This window comes from Eurypyga helias, unplaced genomic scaffold (genome assembly GCF_000690775.1).
Source record: "Eurypyga helias isolate BGI_N326 unplaced genomic scaffold, ASM69077v1 scaffold40966, whole genome shotgun sequence".
Classification (NCBI taxonomy): domain Eukaryota; kingdom Metazoa; phylum Chordata; class Aves; order Eurypygiformes; family Eurypygidae; genus Eurypyga; species Eurypyga helias.
In genome coordinates, this window is record NW_010257976.1 from 6,618 (window position 1) to 27,550 (window position 20,933).

At 39.5% G+C, this 20,933-nt stretch overlaps 1 protein-coding gene across 1 annotated transcript; it reads right to left on the minus strand.

The window, feature by feature from the left end:
* Nucleotides 1–2,704: 2,704 nt before the first annotated feature.
* Nucleotides 2,705–20,219, minus strand: GOLGA5 (golgin A5). Its single transcript, XM_010154209.1, has 12 exons — nucleotides 19,615–20,219; nucleotides 16,517–16,738; nucleotides 15,227–15,446; nucleotides 14,575–14,698; nucleotides 13,601–13,804; nucleotides 12,242–12,412; nucleotides 11,454–11,582; nucleotides 9,411–9,509; nucleotides 7,562–7,787; nucleotides 6,191–6,296; nucleotides 4,860–4,923; nucleotides 2,705–3,040 (listed from the first exon to the last, which is right to left on the minus strand). The coding sequence occupies exons 1-12, from the start codon at nucleotides 20,177–20,179 to the stop codon at nucleotides 2,960–2,962; spliced, it is 2,211 nt and encodes a 736-aa protein (XP_010152511.1). The 5' UTR covers nucleotides 20,180–20,219; the 3' UTR covers nucleotides 2,705–2,959.
* Nucleotides 20,220–20,933: the final 714 nt, after the last annotated feature.

A 20,933-nucleotide genomic window follows, 5' to 3' on the forward strand; every position in this document is an offset into this window, starting at 1 on the left:
GAGGGAGAATAGGAATATAAATAAATAATTTGCTGCTCCCTACCAACCCCCTCTTCCCCATTTTTCATCTTTTTTTGTTCTTTTGAGGTGTATGTTTGGTACCTGCAGCAGTTTCAGTCGTAGCAGGAAGGAAACGAAAAAGGGCTGTTCTTCAGCCACCCAACAGCCTATTGCGCTTTCGGGACAGCGAGCTACTGCAGCTGGGAGACAGGTATTGCTGTTTTCTGTGCGTTGTTACTACAGCCTTTTATTTCTGGTGCTAGGCTACAGAGCATGGAAAGACAGGCTCAGCATTTGTGAAGTATTTTTTAACCCCATGAATTGCTCTGCCGGTCTCTGAAGTGGGGCAGTGTAACTGCCGAGCAGTACGGTAGTCCCTCAAGAACAGACTTGGCGCTTGGAGCATCCTCCCGCCACTTACGACGCAGGCTCACAGAAGCTTCTTGTTCGCCCCCAAGCCATCTGTTCAGCAACACAACCTCCTGACCCCATTAGGAGCTGCTGGTTGCAATGGTGTCCTGATGCCACCTTTGACCTGGCGCTGTGGCACACTTCACAAATCTCTGGAGGCCATCGGAGCCCGACACTGCTGATCCGAGGCAGGAAGTATGTCCTGCTGTTCAACTCAGAATTCTTCAGAGGTGTTTACATAAACGGCAGCATAGCCTGTAGTGGCACCGCAGCATTCGTTTCCTCATCCCATGTTAGTCTCCACACCGAACGGCCCTTCATCTGGCCAGGAGTTGCAACTATAAGCTGCCTGCTTCCAGGTTTTTTTACTAGGTGAAAACACATTGATTTAGAGTTCGGTTGTTAACGTTGCACATTTTCAAAATCAGGATATAATCAGGTACTCAAACCAGCTGTGCCCTTCTTTTACAAGTATTAATAAAAAGGAAGGAAAATTTACAGATGGCAAAGATGGGGACTGAAGTTGCAACAAGAAAAGTACGTTATACATCACTTCACAGACAAGGAATAAAACCAGAACCACCACAGCAGCACACACAGAGGTCAGGGACACAAGGCTGGTGCTACTCCAGCGCACTGCGCTAAAGCCATTATTCTCAACTCCGAGACACCACAGGGGCCAACACCAGCTGAGCCCAAGCTGACACTGGAATACAAGAGCCTAGTTCAAAGGCAACAGCCAGCAAGAATCTTTCCGTGCTTAACCCTCTAAAATTTCTAGCACAGAATCTAGAAGAACTGAATAAAAAAGTATGGATCTGTGATACAGGGTTCTAGAAGCACTGCATGGCTTTACTCAGTTACACCACCACCACTAAGTATCTGTGGATTCCAAGAGGGGATCTCTACAAAAATAGCAAAAAGGAAGGAAAAAAGAGAAAAACATAAGGAGAAAGGAAGCAAGAATAGACGTGCAGTTGGTCTGACATCAGCAAAACTGCAAGGGGTTTATACCACTAAGAATGTTCTCCCCACATTGTCACAGTACGCTGGAATATCCAAAAATTCAGTGTTTTGGAGGTTTAAATGAACAAAACGCATGTGCATAGGAAGAGATGGCAGGAAAGACCTTACCTGAGCTCCTTCCATAACAATCAGCTCCCCCCAGGGTTCAAAAGTGGCTTCAATACCCGAATTGAAAAGAAAACGGGCAACAGGAGTTAGGCGAAGCGCTGCAGCACATGCGACACAGAGGGCAGGGACACAGCTTGCAGTGAACGCTCGCTTTTATTCCTTGGTTCATCAAAACATTTCAGTTTTCACTGCAAGATCGGAACCGGAACAGCAATACAGGCACTATCAACTGTAACGTCTCCGTGGCATGACAGGCGGCGTGTAACGGTGAGTGTCTTCAAGACACGTGAAAACCGAGCTGTAGGCTTAATAGCAGGAGTGACAAATTGCTCGTAGTCATCGTTTCATTACTCAGCTTTGAGCATCACACCAGAAAACAAGAAATTCCTTAGGCAGAGAAAGTGACCTTGTATCACTACGTATTGAGAATTCATGATTACAGAATGCCACGACAGAACTATTACAGCAGGTTTGGTGTTATGGGGTTTATGTTCAATATTTGATGAGGTTGGTTTATCAGTATATTTCCTAAGTGTTTATACATGAGAAATTTTTGATGTTTTGATAGATTTTTGTATAGAAATAGTTTCAATTAAGTACCCAAAGCTTAGAAAATAAATATTTCAACAAGATCTGATTAAGACACGCAGTAATGAGAGAGGTATAAGAATATGTAGTTAAAATATATACATTTCAAGTGCAAAAAGAAACACCATTATTTCTAAAGCATTTGAACATTCCTTCTCAAAACCATCCTTCTCTTTCTCTACTAAAGCTAAAATACCAGCCTTTAGAGGCGGTGTCATTATTCAGTTGGTAGGGAAGACACATCTGTTGCATGGGAAGTACAAAGCTGAGAAGAATGCATAATATTTTATTTTTAAACTTATTTACAAAAAGATATTGCACCAATCCATTGTCCTTTTTTCAATTTAACATGTCCGGGAAAAGCCTGTTACTTACAAAGTTAAAAACAGAAGTGCAAAAGCAGACTGAAAGAAACCAGAAAGAATAAACTTTATTTAAATTGCTAAGTACAGTTTATTACCTGCCCACAACCAGTATGATCTAAAATAGCTTGTGTCATATATATCTGTAATTTCAGAAATCCTTGCATTCCTCTGTAGGTGCAACCCTTATCTTTCACACTAAGCACCAGAAGGCCTACGTAAAATGTAAAGGCTAACCATAGCTTAACTTAATAGCTGTATTTCTCCAGGGAAGTGTCACTCCTTCAGGTAAACTGAAAAAGCTACAGAGTATTACACAAGTATTTGAAGAGTAGTGATAAATCAGGCGTGATGGTCTTCATTCTTCCTAAAAACCACAAGGGAAAGTTTGCTGACATTTTGGGACTGATTAAAGACAGCGCCAGTCCAAATTACATTAGCACAGCATACGGCCCTGTCTCAGCCTATCTCCCACTGGGGCTGTCATGATGCATTTCTGGGGTGTAGGTAAGCAGAACAATCATGACCCAGAGATGAAGCAATGCCTATGAAAACAGAAGAAGGAATTAACTTATCAGCACAGTCATTGCTCACAGCAGCCGTAAGTATAAGAGCCAATAAAACCTAGTTTTATAGACATATTTCACTTAAATATTTAAATAAACAATGCTAAGTTAAATGTTAAATAAACAATGTTAAGTCAGATTCTGAAGAAGCCATTTGCAGAAAACTAAAGATTTAAAACAAACAGCCAGACTAAAGCAGCGTGGTTTCCTACAGAATGATGTCCTCTGGCGCCTCTTTCCCCCCATGCCCCAGTAACTCCAGCTGTTCTCCCTGATATCCAGTCCCCAGCCAGTACACTGGGTGATCTGCCTTGAGTGACTGGTAAGCCACTACTTGTGTGCCAACTGGCTGATACCAGAGCGTGCAGAACAGCTGAGTGCTGCTTTCCCTCCCACAGGCACCGATTTGAGGCATTTTAATGAACATTTTAGGAATGTTAATTCGCAGGCAAATTTGGCTGAAACTATCCAATTAGAATAGAAGTTGCTGGGGCTGCAACCAGGGAGATAACTGATAGAATATATAAGCCACAATAGTCATAGACAAGGCTGAAGTTGAAAAAGGGTAACTGCCACTGACTGCCCCATATACTGCTCCTGCGCAGCCATCACCGAGTTTCCCTTCAGGCAGCAGCTTTGGCGGTAGAAGTCTCCGGCGTTTTGGTACAAGGTATTTTATTCATACACTGATAAGTCTAAGGGGTTAGGAATTCAACAGCCCTGCCAGTACCGAACAAACTGGAGGAAGCAATTGAAGGGGAACCTGTAATTTCCTTTATTCATGTGTGTCTGCTTGCTTTATATCCTGAAAGAGTGACGGCTGTTGTCAGAAACTCTGTTCAGAGGAATCATGATGCCTTCTCAAGCAACACTTTTTTTCATTTCAAAGACTCGAAGGCTCAACTAGAGAAATGTTTCCAAGGAGGGTAGAGTGCACACCTACCTTAAACTGTCAGACATCTGCCCTCTAGTGGAAAACGGAGGAGTTTAGTTTTTATCAATTCTGACAATCTCAGAAATGAGGAGTCTGACAACCTCATCCAGTATGGATGAGCAGTTTTCTACTAGTTGTTTAAGTCGAGCAAAAACAACTTTTCTTGCTACTTTTTCAGCTAGTAGTGAAGTGTGATTATTAGTCACTGAACAAAAAGTGAGATGCCAAATATCAAAAAAGCTATAACATGTCATTTTCCTAATTGCAGTGCACACAGGTGTGGTGGGTTAACCGTGGCAACAGGTCATTATTATTCTCTGTTTTAATACTAAAACCCTACTTTTACAGTCGTTCAATTGGTAGTTACATAAACGCCTTTAAAGACTGCTCTATTAAGAATTCCTGGGAAAAACTGAAAACTGCCAGGCAACACGACTCCAAGATGCTGTTTTGTAAGCACTATTGAGTGCGCTTTGCAAAAAGTTACAATGAGTTGTTAATGACACAGCCTTTTCATAGAATCACAGAGCAGTTTGGGTCGGAAGGGACCTTAAAGCCCATCTAGTCCCACCCCCCCTGCCATGGGCAGGGACACCTTCCACTAGACCAGGTTGCTCAAAGCCACATCCAGCCTGGCCTTGAAGACATCCAGGGATGGGGCATCCACAACATCTCTGGGCAACCTGTTCCAGTGCCTCACCACCCTCTCCGGGAAGAATTTCTTCCTGATGGCTAATCTAAATCTCCCCACTTTCAGTTTAAACCCATTTTGAACATCAAACGTCTTGCAATTTCAGAATTATTATATAAACTGGCTATAAAAAACCCACATGAAACTTCTCACTTTAAAGAAAGCTTACTCACCATGTAAATGATTACAAAGACCCTTGCTATGGGATACCGCCTTAGGAAGATCCCCAGCCGAATGCTATGCAAGAGAACAACACAACGCATAAGTTCACGCTGAGCAGTAAGTTCCTGTTCCTCTCACTCCGATCACCACAAACTCACATCAGCTGATGCGATACGCACGGCTTTGGCTTTGTTTGACTTTATTTCATGTGTCCAGGACATTAAATGGAGTGAGAAAACTCAGAATTCAGACCATAAAACATTCTCCTAAGCTTTTCTGGTACATCCTAGGCTCAGAGGTGGTGAAAAGAGCCAAGACTCAAGAGTTGTACAGGTGTTTTAAAACTCACAAATATGCTATATATTTGTCAAATTTTGTTACTTGAGGAGCTGCCATGAATCTTTCAAAAAGATTTAAGCAACTAAACCCTTGGATTCCTTTGAAAACACTGAGCGATCACTACCGTTCTTACATGTCATTAGATAATAAAGGGCATGGGGTTTGCAAGTTTACTGCTGCAGTGCTACAAAGCACACTGCATTAGATAGGTGTCTGCTCAGTAAGGTCAGTTAAAAGACCCATGTACATGCCAAGGTGAGTGTGATACTGCCAAACAAAGTTTAGTATTAAAACACCACACAGAAGAGCTCCCAATCATGGAAATCCTGATATTCTTCACAATGAAACCGAAGTGCCATGAAGGCCTAAAGAACTCTCTAGCAAGGCATCTTGCTTTCAAAGCATTAAGCAGTATCACCTAATTTTGTTTTCTGTTGGGATTTGATTCAAGTTTTGGAGCAGAACTGTGTTGCGAATCTTGACAATTAACCTAACTGCTCAGAAAAGGGACTAAAGCAAGACTTTTGCTGGATCCAGAATGATTTTTGTTTACTAATCCCTCAAAGAGTTTTCAAGGTAAACAGCTGCACTGGGTCAGAACCCATAATCCTGTCTTCATCAGGATGCCTAAAGAGGAGCGGAAGAACACATGTAATACTCCCCCACTAATACACCCCTACAGTGTTTATCACAGGCACTGCCGAAACCTCTGCAAATGAAAAGGTTAGGTTCTTTTGTACATAGCTTAGGGATTCTCTCGTATCAAAACCTGTAAAAGCATTGTTTAAATAACTGACTATAATCTGCAAAAGCCCAAGGTTATCAATATCCATAGAAAAGTACAAGTGAACTAGGTCAGTACTGAGTAATTCATACCATACTTTAGCTCCATTATTTATCACTTTTACCTTCACAGGAGCCATTCAAAACAGAAAGTGTGCCGCTTGAAAACTGCAAAAGGGTTCCAGCAATTACAAAACGCGTTCCCTTAGGACACTCTTACCTGAACTGATCGATACTGCTGGCAGCTTTGCGAACTCTCCCATACATTCCTGCCAAGTTAGCATCCATGTCACTAAACAGGACAGGAACATTACGCATACGAGCACCTATGGGAAGGGAAAAGAGCAAAACACCTCTTTAGTCTAACACCAGCTAAGTTGTTGTTTTACTTAAACGTATCGATAGTGTATAACAATGATACATTGAAGTAATTCAAAAACAGTGATTAATCTGATTTGTTAGTGCCATTTTGCTGGGAGCAGAGGAGTGTGTTTTGAGGGCAGGATTATTGATAAACTTACAGTCAAGTTAAATGTTTCTTAAACTTAGCATACTTTTAATCTTTATTCTAGTTCACTACATGGACATCTTGACATTCAGTTCTATCACGTAATAATTATTCTATATTAGGTGTATAAAATGATGGGTTTGATACTGTCACAGCTTCTCCATTTGCTTTTACCTCTCATACAGTAAAATTTCAATAGCATTTCTGATACTAACTTATATATTCAAAAAATTTCTACTTTATTTCCATTTTTACTACGTTTCAACTTTATTAAAAAGTTCTCAGATAATGTTACCTCTGTGCAACTAAACTTACGCTTACTGAAGTTACTTAAAAACAAGCCAAAAGGAAATAAATTTCAAATTTGCTAGTTCTCCTGCCTTATTTCTTTAAAAATCTTTCATAAGCAGAGAAACAGAAGCCTGGATTGTCATTTTACACCTCTTAGTAACTGTTCGTTGCTTGTTAAGTTACTTACCATACACACAAAAATCACAGACTTTGAAAAGTAACATCTCAAAACCATGGGTCAACTGCTGAGGTTCTAGAGATACAGCCTGAATGCTACACAGTACAAACCAACCTCAGCAGAATCGCTGTGTTTTAAGCTGCTTTTCAAGCAAAATCAGAAACCGAGGAGGGAACTGATTTCAACCAGAATTCTGATCAACTCTCCAAAGGAAGTATCCCATTCTTGCTCACCTCCCAAACCCTTTTCACAAGACAAGAGTTATATCCTGCTTCTGACATGCAGTTTAATCCGCAGAAGACAGATTTATTTGCATCTGTGACAGGATTTATAAATATGATTATTCCAAAAGTGCCACAGTATGGAGAATTAAAGATGAAATTGGCTTTATTAAGTTTATTTAAAGTCATTCACACACAAAAAGGAGCTTCTACTCAACTATTTTATAGGATACTGGCTGCTGTTGACAAAGACTCTGACATAAGCTTCATAGTTTCAGCTTTTTTTTTTTAATTTTCCTTATAAACTCAGACTTTTAGGGAAAGGCATTAGGAAATATAAAAGCCTGAACTGCAGAAAGGACTGAGTTTTAAGTACTGTATTTCCTTATTTACCTTCAGTACTGTCGATGCCTGCCATATTAATGGAAGGTCCATTAGTACCAGTGCCTTGGATAGCCTTCAGCTGTTGCTCAAGTCGTTCCAGTTGATAGACAAGTGAGTTTTTCTCTGTGCTGAGGCTCTCTAACATGGTTTGCTTCTGAATTAGTGTTTCTGTCAGCTGATGAAGACGATTTTCTAATTCTGTCTGACTACTACTACTTAGAGCCTTGTTTGTGAGCTAAAAAACAAAGCAAAAAAAAAAAAAATGTCAGAGTAAGTTCAACGTCAGAGCAACTGACATGTTACAAAACTCTAAATATCTAAGCTCACCAAGAACCAAGTTACACCATCGCAGAATTTTTACGGGATAATATTATCAAAACGACCATCAACGAGCACAATAAAGAAGAAACTTAATTTTGACAGTCTTAAAACAAGATTTTACGTGACACAGAAACTCTATGTAAAAATGTATTCCTGTGTTTTCCACCTCTAATCGTATGATCATTTCTGTATAATCACTACGCTGGATCACAAAAATCAATGCTATGCCTCAGAAATTAGTTTAAATGCTAGCATGACAATAGCAAGACAACCCAGTCTGGCTATCATACTCGCAACCTCACAAAACGAGTATGTAAAACGTTTTCAGGAGAGGAAGGGAAAACACAGTAGAAGTGGGGAGTATCTGATGCCATTGCATAGGAAACCTTCAATGAAAATGGTGAAAATGCAGGATACCTTGCAGAGGAATTGAGGAGCACAGAGGCAGGAAACATGATTGCACTAGCAAACAGAAATTGCAAGGACAGCAAAGACATCGATCATGTCATTCAATTTGCGGAAAATGTTAAAAGCAAATGGAAATGTCCAGATTAGCCATATGTGCAATAGCTCATCTCTTCACTGCACTTGGACCTCAGCCACTTGTAGCATCATATACCACAAAGATGTGGTTTCAATGATGAAAAAACCAGAATCAGTAGGAACCTGAGGCAGTGAGATATCAACATTACAAACCAGATACAAGGCCCCAGGGCAGGGGCTTGCAGCCCTGCAGCCAGTATTACTTGAAGAACATCCGCCAAGAGGCTCAAGAAATTCGTATCACAATACAACAATTTCCAAATCCTCTGACACTATAACTGTATGGCTGACCATAGCTGCCTCTAGACTATCAGTTTCTCTACATACAGACTACTTTTTATTATGCTAAAATAATTTACACAACATGAGGCCTATGTCTTCATGCTGCCTAAGGAGACTGTGCAGGCTGACCATTATCAGCTGGTTCCAAAACAGATTAGATTGACTGAAGGAAAATAGGTCCATAAACACACTGGTGGGACTTAGTAGGGACTTAAACACTAATGTCCCTAATTCAGCTGCTGGTGCTGAGTGAGTACATGGGAGTGAAGAAAGCGGTCAGGCTCACATGCTGGCCCCATTGCCACTGCCCAAGACAGAACAGATGGATCACTGAGTCGGTAGGACTTGTGCTCTTATGCCCAGTTAAAAGGATTTTTGCAGAATTCATGATGACCTAATCAAGTGCCAATGACTTTCTTTGGTTTTCAAAAAGAAGAATGTTGATCCAGCACCACCCCATCAGGTCTAGCTGGGACACAGGTTTTTTCCTCCCAAAGACAAAAGCACATGCAATTATAAACTAGGCTATTTACTACTTCACGGTTCCCTTCTTGATTACCTCCACTCAAAATTCTCCTCTGTATTGAAAACAAGTACTTTGTACCTCATTAGTAGAGCCTTTATGTTTCTTTTGCTTGATCAAATGAATAATTCTCATCACTGTTTTCATAACTGAAGGTAATAAAGCTATTTTCTAATACACACAGAGTACCTGATTCCTGAGCTTCTGAATTTCTTCCTCTCGGTCTTTTATTCTGCTTTGCAAAGTATTCTTTGTTCGATATAGTTCTTCTTCAGTATAATGGAGTTCCTATACAATGTATCACAACCACAAATAAAATATTTTATACATACATGTATTTCGAAAGATAGTCACTTAGCTGGAGTTCCAGAGTAGAACACAAGAAGGCAATATGCTGCATTAAATATAAATTGAAATTTAATCTGGAGGGAGGGAAGGGCTGAGTATGAAGACAACCTACAAGACTTATCAAATTCTTCTGTGGAGACTGACCTAACATAAATATTAATCCAGACTAGTTTACTACGAGTCACACAATTTCACTGGGACCATGATTTATCTTCCTTAAACTCTGTTTATTATATTGCTATTTTGAAACGATGTCAATAATGTAATGTAAACAATTACATAATACCTTGGGCAGGAATCTGTATTCTTAAAATAAACCCATCAATCTGAGATACCATTTTTAAAAAGCGTTTAAAAATCCTTAGCATATCTATCTGTAATTCTGTATGACCCAGACCTTCCTTTAAAGTTTAGGATAAATTAACATAACAGATGTGAAAGGAGAAGGAATAACAGTAAGGGACAACTTACTGAAGAGCCAATCTAACCATAAGTTATGTTACTCCCTTGATTTAGTGGCTATTTTAACTCTGACTTAATGACCTGTCATCCTTATCTTTTAAAAATAAGGCAGTCTTCAACTGTCTTATGTGATCCCTGTATCACTTCAGCTGCCACTTGCTACAGAAAACAGATAATCCTATTCTCCCTTCAAGCATCAGATGTATGAGAAATAACACCACTGCTTATTTTCCATCTTCAGTCTCAGAAACCTTATGGCAACAGTTTAAGGAATCCCCAGATAGAACAGACCATAACTGTATTAAGTATCAATGCACACAGTTACTTTAAAAGCACATGTAAATGTGTGTCATCAAAAGGAATACTTCAGTTGCTGTAATAGAAGATAATGCCTTTTCTGTTTGGGGTTTTTTTTGATTAATTCACCTCACTTTTTCTAGATGTAGTATTGACTTAAAATATACCCCCAGAAGGACAGGAGTAACAAAATACAATCTACCATCTGCTTGGATATAATAAACATCAGCTACTCGTCAAGAGCAGACCTCGACTTCTGCCTTTTAATTAGTTCAAGCTGCTACCATCTCATTAAAATGTAATTTCTGGAAGGACAGATAATCCTATAAGATAAATTGTTCCTAGCAGATACACTGTATTCTCCTGCTTTCTTCATTATTAATTCTTGGACAAACAGAGAAATTTTTTAATAGGGTGCACAGCATTTGTCTGATTTCTATTGAATAGAAAGTTTGTTCACATGAAATATGAGTTTGTCTTTTTTTCCCCCCTTTTTAGCACAGGAGTGCTTAAATCAAGGGGGAGTTCGCCTAAAAAGATGACACAATCAGACAAAATTGACGAATGTAATTTTATTGGCATTTGTCTTATAAAGCAGTTTGAAAGTAATAACGTTAGATTCAGAACTGACAGTGGATTAAAAAATGTATCCATGAATTGGTACTACAGTAACATTGTTTTACTAGCTAAATCTTACATCGTCATTGCGCACAGGAAGTTACCCAGTAACAATTTTCATGAGCTTCCTGATAAAAATAATGGTTTTATTTTTGTATACATTCGTTCTAATGTTACTATATTCCTATTGTTTGACTGTTCTCCTGATGAATAAAATATAGCACTATGGTCAATTTTGTGCACTCCCTAGGGTCATGTTTATTCTTTACTACATCAGCGAGATCTCTGTTTATCAGGAGTACCCAGAAGCCCCTGCCCATTCCTCAGTACTGCTTGCACTTCATTTGGTCTAGTGATATTCATTATGTTTACAGGGATTTCTCTGGAATACTTGATGAAAAATAAACCCAATACTGTATAAACTACTCTCTTATTAAGCCAAATGCTTTACTGATGATAGCACATGAGGCCTAAAATAAGACCAATCAGCTTTCAAATATTCCTTACCTGTTTTTGCCGTTCTAGTTCAGCTTCTGCCTCTTGCTTGGCCATTTTTTGTACTGCTATTTGCTCTTGTAGGTCTTGAAGCTGCTCTCTCACTGACTCAGCTTCACTCACCTGCTGAGTCTCCATATCCTGAAACGAACAGAAATGTTACCTTTTCACTAACATTTAAACACTACTGCAAACTGTCATAGGTAACACCAAAACCAAGGTGTATCTGCAATATTGCTCAAAGGAAAATGAAGGTGAGGGCATATTCAATAAAAGACATTTTGTCACTTTATACAGAATACTTTTACTAATATAGTAATAAGATAAATGCATTTTGTGATGATGAAAAGCCTCCACTTTTTCCCTTCTATTGCCTACAGGCAAAAACTGTGCAAAGCAGGCTTGCATGTAACTGCTGTGCTGAGCCAATTATGCCAGCAGACAACTCGGATTAGAGTTGCTTCAAGGATTAGTAGCCCTTGCAGAAAAAGGCATATAGGTGATCTCTATGGAAATCACCATGCTTGTTTGGAAAGAAACGCTTCCCCCAGAAGGAGCACATGGTAGTGAGGGAAGAGAGTGCTGGTACCTATAGGATTCCTCCCACATGACCTGAAGTGGTGAAGGAGAACGTGGAAAGAAGTTCAGTATCAATAAGAACTCATCTCACCTTGAGAAAAAGTTGGTTTATTTAAATACTAGGTCACATAAAAACTAGAAGCAACAGCCCTAAAGTATACAGGAATGTAGCCCTTTGTGCATGGTTAGTTACAAATACACGTGCACATAATCGTAGCTACCTGCAGCTCTGTTCTCATCTGCTGTATTTGCCCCATTAGTTTCTGTATTTCTTCTCTCTGAGTGTCTCGCTCATGTCTCAGTTCTTCCAGTTCCATGGTGCTTGCAGTATTGCTATCCAGGCCTTCAATACCAGAGCCTTCTTTTAAGCTGTTTATCAACTTTTCCTTCGACTGAAATAATAAATCAATATATTATTTATTGCAGTATTTAACAAGTGCTCAACCAGAACATGTCAAAATGACATTGCTCTAAAATTCAATTGTAGACATGCGATAAAAGAACTGCTTTATCTGTTCTTTTAGCCAAGTTAATAATGACACTATGCGTTTTACAATGACAATGCTCCCCTACTGGTAATTTTTCTGACTTCCTGTATGCCATGAGACTGGATTTACTGGAAACCTGGGTTATCTGAGGCAGAGTACAGCTTTTCTTTTTAGAAGTGCCTGGAATGTTAAACATGTGAGAGAGAACAATTTTGGTGTTCCACATACTGCAAGAAAGAAGATGGAGTTCAACAGACACAAAAGACAAAACTAACCCCCTTACAGTCCATCCTTTCTGCTGTCAACAAAGCCAAATAAGAGCCAAATACAGCAACAACTCTTCTGGGAAAGGGGATGAACCAGTTTATTCAGAGTCAGCCTAATGTTAGATCGACACTGACTTTTGATCTCATGCTTCTCCTGTTTATCGAGATGACTGAAAACCTGCCCTTGGATATCAGATGAAATTAATTATTCTGAACAGACACCTTGGTCTTCAACATTTTGCTAACTTTTATAACAAGACTCAAATTGACCACATTTGGATTTTGTGTCTTCAACAACTTAAACTAGTACAGAACTCTACACAAAATACCTAATTTTGCCACTGCTTATCTAATGCTGATCACATGCAACCTTTCAGAACATGTAAAATTGTTTTCTTCGATTTACACAAGAGCATCCATTACATGCTTTGTTTCAGCCTCAAGCAGAATAGAGCAATATTCTTGACTCAAGAATACTGGGTGTGGAACAAATTGTAGGTTACATCTATTTATCTATCTCCCTAAGACTGGACTCCTGAGTTCGGAACACACTGACAGATGGTGAACAACTTGGATTTTGTTCACTTGGATTTTTCTTTAAATTCAGGACCTGAACTTCTGTTTCAATTACTTAACTCAACCTGTAAACTTACATTTACAAAATGCAGACTGGCAGCTGTTCTGTACAGGTATCATTACAGATATACCCCCAAATATATTACAGGTCATGTTAGAAAAAATAATTAAAATTAGATTATTTGAAGACTAACACCTTAAAAAAGTTAAGCATACAGATCAAAGTGGATTTCTTTACAGACATGCTTACTTGGAGTATGCGAGTAGCTTTCTGCTTATAGTCTGCCAGTTCCTGTTTTGCAGATTCTAGGTGGTTTTTAGTTACTTTGACTTGCTGCTGAAGCTCATCAGCTCGTCTCTTTTCCTCTAAACATTTTCTTTCTGCTACAGTTACCCCTTCTGCCAAGTTCTGACATTGTGCTTCCATTTTACTTAGACGAGCCGCAAACTCATTCTATTAGTAAAAAAGAAACAATACTTTGTGTTTAAACAGTCTCAACTTTAACCTAGAAAGGAAAAAAGAAAGTTTAAAAGCAACTACACATGACAACACCTTATATCTACCACCTCCAACTTAAAGATGCATTAGTGCTACGTGGAAAGAAATCCTGCTTGCTTAAGCCAGTGCCAAATAGTATCAGTAAAATTACACATTTCTTTCTCTCACTGGAAATAGTGAGGGAATAACAATCCACTTTTTATATTTATTTGATAAACAAAAAGCAAGCTTTCCTCTCAAAAAATACTATAAACTGTAGTCTGCCATATTTTGATGTGGTTTAAAAAAAACCAAACAGATGCTGACAAGGATTTTCAAAGACGCTATCACACATAACAAAGGCCAAGCTAAGTGTGGAAAGCAGCCTCCAGCAATGATGTATTCACATCTTTACCACATAAATGACCACCCAGCTTAATCTTCTTAAGATTAGATGTTAAAATTGTGCAACAACATAGCGTGGAAAATTAAATTGCTTACTGAGTTTCAAAACATGTTTTAACATTAAAGTTAGAATGACAAAACCAGTAAAAATTTTCAGTATTAATCCTCAAATCTTTCAAAATAACATATAAAAAGCAAACTAGCATCACAAGGATATTTAGAGCAGCAGACAGCACATCCTTCCAAGCACTTAGTAGCCTGAACAGGAACCGAAGTTAAGGAGAAGACAGGAGAGATTTGATCTCAAAAGTAGTCTGAAACCCTTACTCTTCACGTCTAACCTGCATTTGTTTGTAACTTTCTTGCTCTCGCTTGAGTGCAGAGTCTGCATCACGCAGCCTCTCCTGAAGAGTCTGAAGGGCTTGATTTTGCAAACTGCTCCCTTCGCTGTGATCTTGTATTATCCTGAAAGAGCGATATACATGTTAATTGAAAAAGACGAAATCTAGTGTTACTTTCAGGTAGAAATATGACTACCTGGTTTTCAGACCAGCTTTGAACATTTGCCCAGTAAATTACTGAATATGGCTGGCTACAGGTGTGAGGCCTGGAGTTAATACCTCACGTATCTCCTCCCTATTCTCTGGAGTATCCAACTGCTGATCCATATCCCAGCACTGAGATAACTCAGGAAAAGTCTTTGTATTTGTGGATAAGCAAATGTATTTTTCAAGACAAAACCATTTTTCTTGAGATCTTCAGCTTCAAGCCTCTGATAAACATAAATATTTTCTAGAAAAAGGATTTCAATAATCAGGGGACAATTGCCCGTTTAATACTCATTTGCCCTTTTCCCAGTGCCAGCTACAACATATTGATACAGTCCCTTTTCCCTTTAGTTTATTCGGTTTTCTTCTTAAGAGAATAAATTATCTACCTTGACTTTTCAGACTTACTAATTGCAGAATTATGGAGTATGAAATTATGAAGTACCGTGACTTTTCACTCTGCAATGCTTCCAAAGCTTCTGTCCGAGCACTTAAGAGCTGATCAGCTTCTTGCAACCGTACTTTCAGCACCGCTAGTTGTGAATCCTTGGCACCAACAGCTTCTGTCAGATCATCGACCCGAGCCTGAAGTTCTCTAACCATCCTGTCACTCTTCGAATGGTCAACATTCCACTTCTCAACCCTTTCCCGGGATTTGTTCAACTCTACAAAATCAGAGGTTTCTTTGAAGTTTAGAAAAGTAGGCATTGCAAAGTCTTGTCAACGGTCAGGATGCACACATCCCATCTCTTAAATCAAACAGAACCAAGTTGAAGTGACACTGAAACTTTACAAGCTGCCAAGAAGTAACGAATGTCAGACTGGCTGGCAAAGCACAAAGCCTAAAGTTTTGCAAGTGATCTCAGAAGAGGCGTTTCATTCTGTCACACTGCAGATGACAAATTTTACCTGCCCTACCCCTCCTAACGGCCTACTGTCGAATAGCCCAGCGCAAGCAAGCCTTTGGAGATTTCTGCATAAAGCATCTAGATCAACCCAACGTGACAATAAGCTCAACTTAAAACCAGTAGAAAAATACAACACTGTTGAAATAATGCCTGAATGCTTACAGAGGCTTCTGTTCTTCATCCAACACCACATATTAAACTTTAACAGAAAATTAAAATTTTCATTCAATTTCATTCATGGCTCATACAGTTACTTTTAAAAAACGTGGTGCCTAACAGCAGGAGTTTGGTCAAGGTTTTATCATTTAAATGTTTCATTTGCATTCATATTTTCTGTATTTGTCATTTCATTTGGCTTTGAAAAAGCTAGTTAAGTCATGAAAAAGTACTAAACTTTGTATTTTTACTGTCAGTTTCTAGCCACCAAAGATTATAGCTTACAGCCAGAGAGCAGTCAGATTTGGAAGTATTTAAAGGAACTTACTCATTTAAAAGTAAGTATTTTGCAACAGACATTAAAAAGCAGGAAAAGTATTTTAATACTGGTAACACTTGCTAACACTGTTTTAATAAGATATAAGTTTTGAAACTAACTCGATTGCACAACGTTAATCAATGTTTGTGTTATCTTTGTAGTTGAACATACCTTTTAGTATCTCCTAGCTCATTATTCCGAAACCAAGAAGCATTTTGCTTGGCAAGCCATACATGCAAATTTAACTAGAAAGATTTTATTATAAATACAAAACACAAACAGAAATCGCATCGTTTTCTAGTTCACTAGCATTTCAGTAATATGGCAGAGTTGAGTTTCCAAACCACAATACCTTCTTGTGTTTCTTTGGACCTCTGAATTAATGAAGCCATCTCTTGATTTAAAGACTGAACTTCATTCCGCAGCAGCTGGTTCTCCAGGCGAAGATTGGATAGCTCATGTGATTTCAAATCATCATTAGCTGAAAGGCTAGGATTAGTTACTGCGCTTTGCAATGAATCCTTCACACCATATCCTTGTGCTCCCAGCCCAGAATCTGAACTGTCTGGAGTTTCTGTACAGAGAGACGGAAGTTAGAACTCACATGTACGTTGCCTTCATATAAACAGCAATTCCATGTTCTGCATCGGTGGCTAAATGCACAGAATGAAAATAACACCACCACCACCAAAATAGCTTATATTGAAATGGACTATGGAGCTGCTTCTCCCAAGGGACTTGAACAATATAGGACTCCTACACAGTATATATGCCTCATGCAGCATTTTTATTAATCCTGCAAGACGAATCTGGAAGTTATAAAATTTCTTATTATGCTAATGTCAAATTTAGGATTTCAATACATTAATACTCTTTTATGACTATGCTGCCCAGAGATGTCTTCAGAAACTGAGAGTTGAAGAGATTTAATATACACAGCAACTAAGTAGAGGAATTTTTAGTACAAGTTCATTCTGGTTTTCCATTAAGCTTTTGATTTCAAGGATGTAAACATTATTTTAAAAAAAAGATATGTTGAGATGACTACACTTAGTCATTTTGCTATCAAACCTAAATATGTAACTCAGCCACATAGTTACATAGTTATCTTTATGTAAAAAAGCTTTTTAAGAATCCTTGCAGTCAAAACATCATCTTAACTGATAATTCTGTATTAATAATTCTCTCAAATTATTTTTTCAGAAGCACTTTTAATATGAGAAATCAAGCTGCAGTGATCTGAAACCGAAGCATGATCTCTCCTTTCTTTAATGAAAAGATGTAAGGTAAATACACTCTGTCACTGTTAAATGCTTTCTGCCAATACAAAATGTGATTCCCTAGATTATGGAATCCAAGATACAAATTTTTATTTTTCTTTTTTTTAAATCTTAGAACTTCAGTGAGAAGAGTAAGGGAACTCCTGGCAGTACTCTGAACAACAGTCCCTTGCAGGGAAGGAGGAAACAACAGCCTTTCCCCAGCATGCACAAACACACACAGAGTGCCCTGGATTAATGCTGTGAAATTGATATATCCACTGTAACAGTCTTGATTCCAGCGTGCAGAGAGTTGGAACTTTGCAGCAGTGTTAAGATAAAACAACATAGCATGCAATCAGTCCAAAAATATTGCTTCTGAATTTAATAGGTCCCAGGTGAGTAACTGCTGAAAATCCAGGGGGACAGACTGTAACTAATTCCAAGCAACATTTCAGCTGTCACAACCCTATTTACTTCATCTTGGGATCACCAACCTTCCCTGTTACCACTGCAACAACCCCTACCACCCACAGCCTGGGGAGCTGGGGCAGACTATTCTTTCTGAACACCACCACATCGACAAGCAACTGCAGTGACAGCAAGATTTCTTTCACATTTTCTCAAACCTATTTCCTATTTAAATGGCTCTAAAAAGTGTTGTTTCCTTCCTTTTGATTCATTCACACAATTTCCAAATATCAGACTATCTATCCTCACTTCCTTGTCTGGAAAGCTCAACAGATTAATGAAGCTAACGAAGCAAAAAATCAGTAATTTATAGCACAGATTAAATCCATTGCAATGTACAAAGTATAAAGTTAATTGGTTTGTCTACAAGTAATGTATCATAAGCTACTTCAACAGATGCTATACAAAACATTTAAATGGCAGAGATATACCTATACAATCAGCTTTGAAACCAGTGTGCTCAAACTCTGTTCTGTGTGCTTCCTCATTTAGCACCTCCACAATGCAAACTCCACTCAAAAATCCTCAGAAGAAAATTCAACAGGCCACACTGAGCAAAACAAATATGTTCCTTAAGCACCCATCAACAAGGCCATATAGACAGGTCTAACATGTCTGAATTAGTACTAGTAGTAGTAAACCTTACTGAAAGGTTACAGACTCAGAAATAGAAAAATATTCACATCTTTGGAAATGGCCCCTTTATACGTCTAAAACCTTCCAGCATACTTAATGTAGTATGTAAAAAAATGGGATTTACAATGCTTTACACACTCAAAGTACTGAATAAAGTAGTCTAACTACATTATTAAGAAATTATATAACCATTTGCTTCAATTTTATAGATTAAAAACCAGTAAAGTAGCACTGCAACAGCAAGGACTGAGTATAGCTTGGACAGTCCAATAGAGAACACAAGTTCCTGACTGCCTGGACTTGTTCCTGTGTGATCTACTCTAGGTGATCCTGGTCTGGCAGGAAGGTGGGACTAGATGATCTCTAGAGGTCTCTTCCAACCCCTACCACTCTGTGACACTTCCCAGCCATGTTCTCCTTTACATCAACCTGAGAATAGCCCCAACTTTTGATCATCTGACCTGGCGGCTCTTCCAGGCATCTGGATTTAGACTGCAGTAATGGACGACTTCAGGCAAATCCACAGCCTTTATCTAGCTAGCTCTCTCATGCCTGTAGCATCTACAGCAGCCTATCCACATCCAACTTCCCACTCCACTGGACAAGCATGTTTGACAGCTTATCCTTCTTCCATGGCGGAACAGAGCAAACTTCACACGGTGCGTTGGGCCACAGCCAACACCACCTACCAGATGGTGAAAGTCACTCACTCTCTACGTGGCAACAAGAGTTAAGGGCCCCTGAGTAATCCAACAAATGCAGCTGCACCTGTGCTTCTAAGTGGGGGTGTATGGGGGCTGATGCAAGGTTAGGTCACAGCTCAGAGAGGTCAAGGTGAGCAGTAGCAATGAGGTAGACCGAGAACACAGAAGATTTGGGCATTCATTATGCAGCTTGTCAAATTAACATAGCATCTAAGATTATCCCAGTGATGAAAAGATGTTAAAGACCCTGCTATACCTCCACACATCTGACATACTACTACCACTAAATGTTTCATGAAGTGACAGTAAATCCATTACCTAGCCTTACCCTAGACATACTTGGGTTTTAAATATCTCTAGGTTCAATACTATTTAACTACCATTGCCTTGGCTCCTGATGGAACTATCTTCAGTAGTTTTTGCACCCTGTGTACTGGCAGACGCAGAACTAATGCTTGAAGTCCGAGAGTGATTTTGAAGAACAGGTCCCTTGCTCTTCTCTTTCTTAGAGTCCATCCTTCCATTAGGCTCTTTCTCTGAACTGTTAAGAAAATCAAATAGCAACTCATCATCAGGTTCCGACTTTTTTCTTCTCACAAAATGTGAGGCAGCTCTGGGTGTGGAAACACTTTCCACTGGAGAAGCAACCTCCGAAGATGTCCTACGTGCTGGTTTAACATTTGCTGTTCCTGCTAGGATTGTGGCCTTTTGATGTTTAATATTATCAGCTGCTGAGGAGATGTAAGCTGCTTTGGATGATGTCTGATGTTTCAGTTCTCCAGTATGCTGGTGGAATTCAGTATATTCATTGGCAGAGTCCAAATTCTTATTATCATAAACTGCACTGCTTGCTGTGTCTTTTTTACTCAGAGCTGATGCAGCTCCTTGATCAACTCTGTTGAGTAGATCCTCTGCCTTTCCAGCGAGATCCGCAAGCCAAGACATGACAGATGTCTGCTTATAAGACACTACAAAAGTTTCAGGACTGTATGCTGCAAAAGACACAGAATGATTACAAATCAGGCTGGTGTTGATAAGGCAAGATGTATGGGTTACCAAAACAACTATTGTGTTAATCTGTTAGTGCTGTAATCATTTTAACACTTTTTGCCTACTCGCTTGGTATTTCACTGTTTCAGTAACAGACAGAAATAAACCAAATCAGTTTCTGAGGAAAACAGACAAAACCAAGGCTTAGCTATCAAAACACCGCATCTGTTTCTGGCATCAGCACCTGCTAGAGTGGCCTGCCTGCTAGCCAAGCTGCAGCAGTAACAGAAAATAAAGCCTACTTGCACCTGACAAAACCAACCTCAGTTGGAAGTGGAGAAGTGGCCAGACGCGTGTAAGAACAGATAAGAACACAGGCTTAGATGTTTGGCCTGCAGATGCACAATCTGGGTCTGAGTAACTTCTCCCCAACAAACGGGGCAGCCTGCTGCCCCTTCTGTGACAGCAACACGGGGGACAAGTGCATGTCTTCACCTGCACCAAGGGCCTGCGAAGCTACACAGGCAACGTGTGCCTCTATCCCAGCTCCCGGGAAGGGGCTCTTCGCCCCAGGGCACGCTTGTGGAGGGTCCCTTAGCCAAGCACACCGCCAGGAAGGGGAAAGCGCAGAAGCAGGCTATGCCAGGCGGGACTGCGATGTTTAGGGTGGCCTCTGTCCCCCCCACTTTCCCCGCCCACCCTTAGCACG

Coding starts and splice junctions, on each gene's coding strand:
- GOLGA5 (XM_010154209.1), bottom strand. CDS start 20,179: ATGTCTTGGCTTGCGGATCTCGCTGGAAAGGCAGAGGATCTACTCAAC. Junction 13,805..14,574: donor AAAGTTACAAACAAATGCAG/GTTAGACGTGAA, acceptor TTTTACTAATAG/AATGAGTTTGCGGCTCGTCT. Junction 4,924..6,190: donor AGCAGTATCGATCAGTTCAG/GTAAGAGTGTCC, acceptor TCTCTTGCATAG/CATTCGGCTGGGGATCTTCC.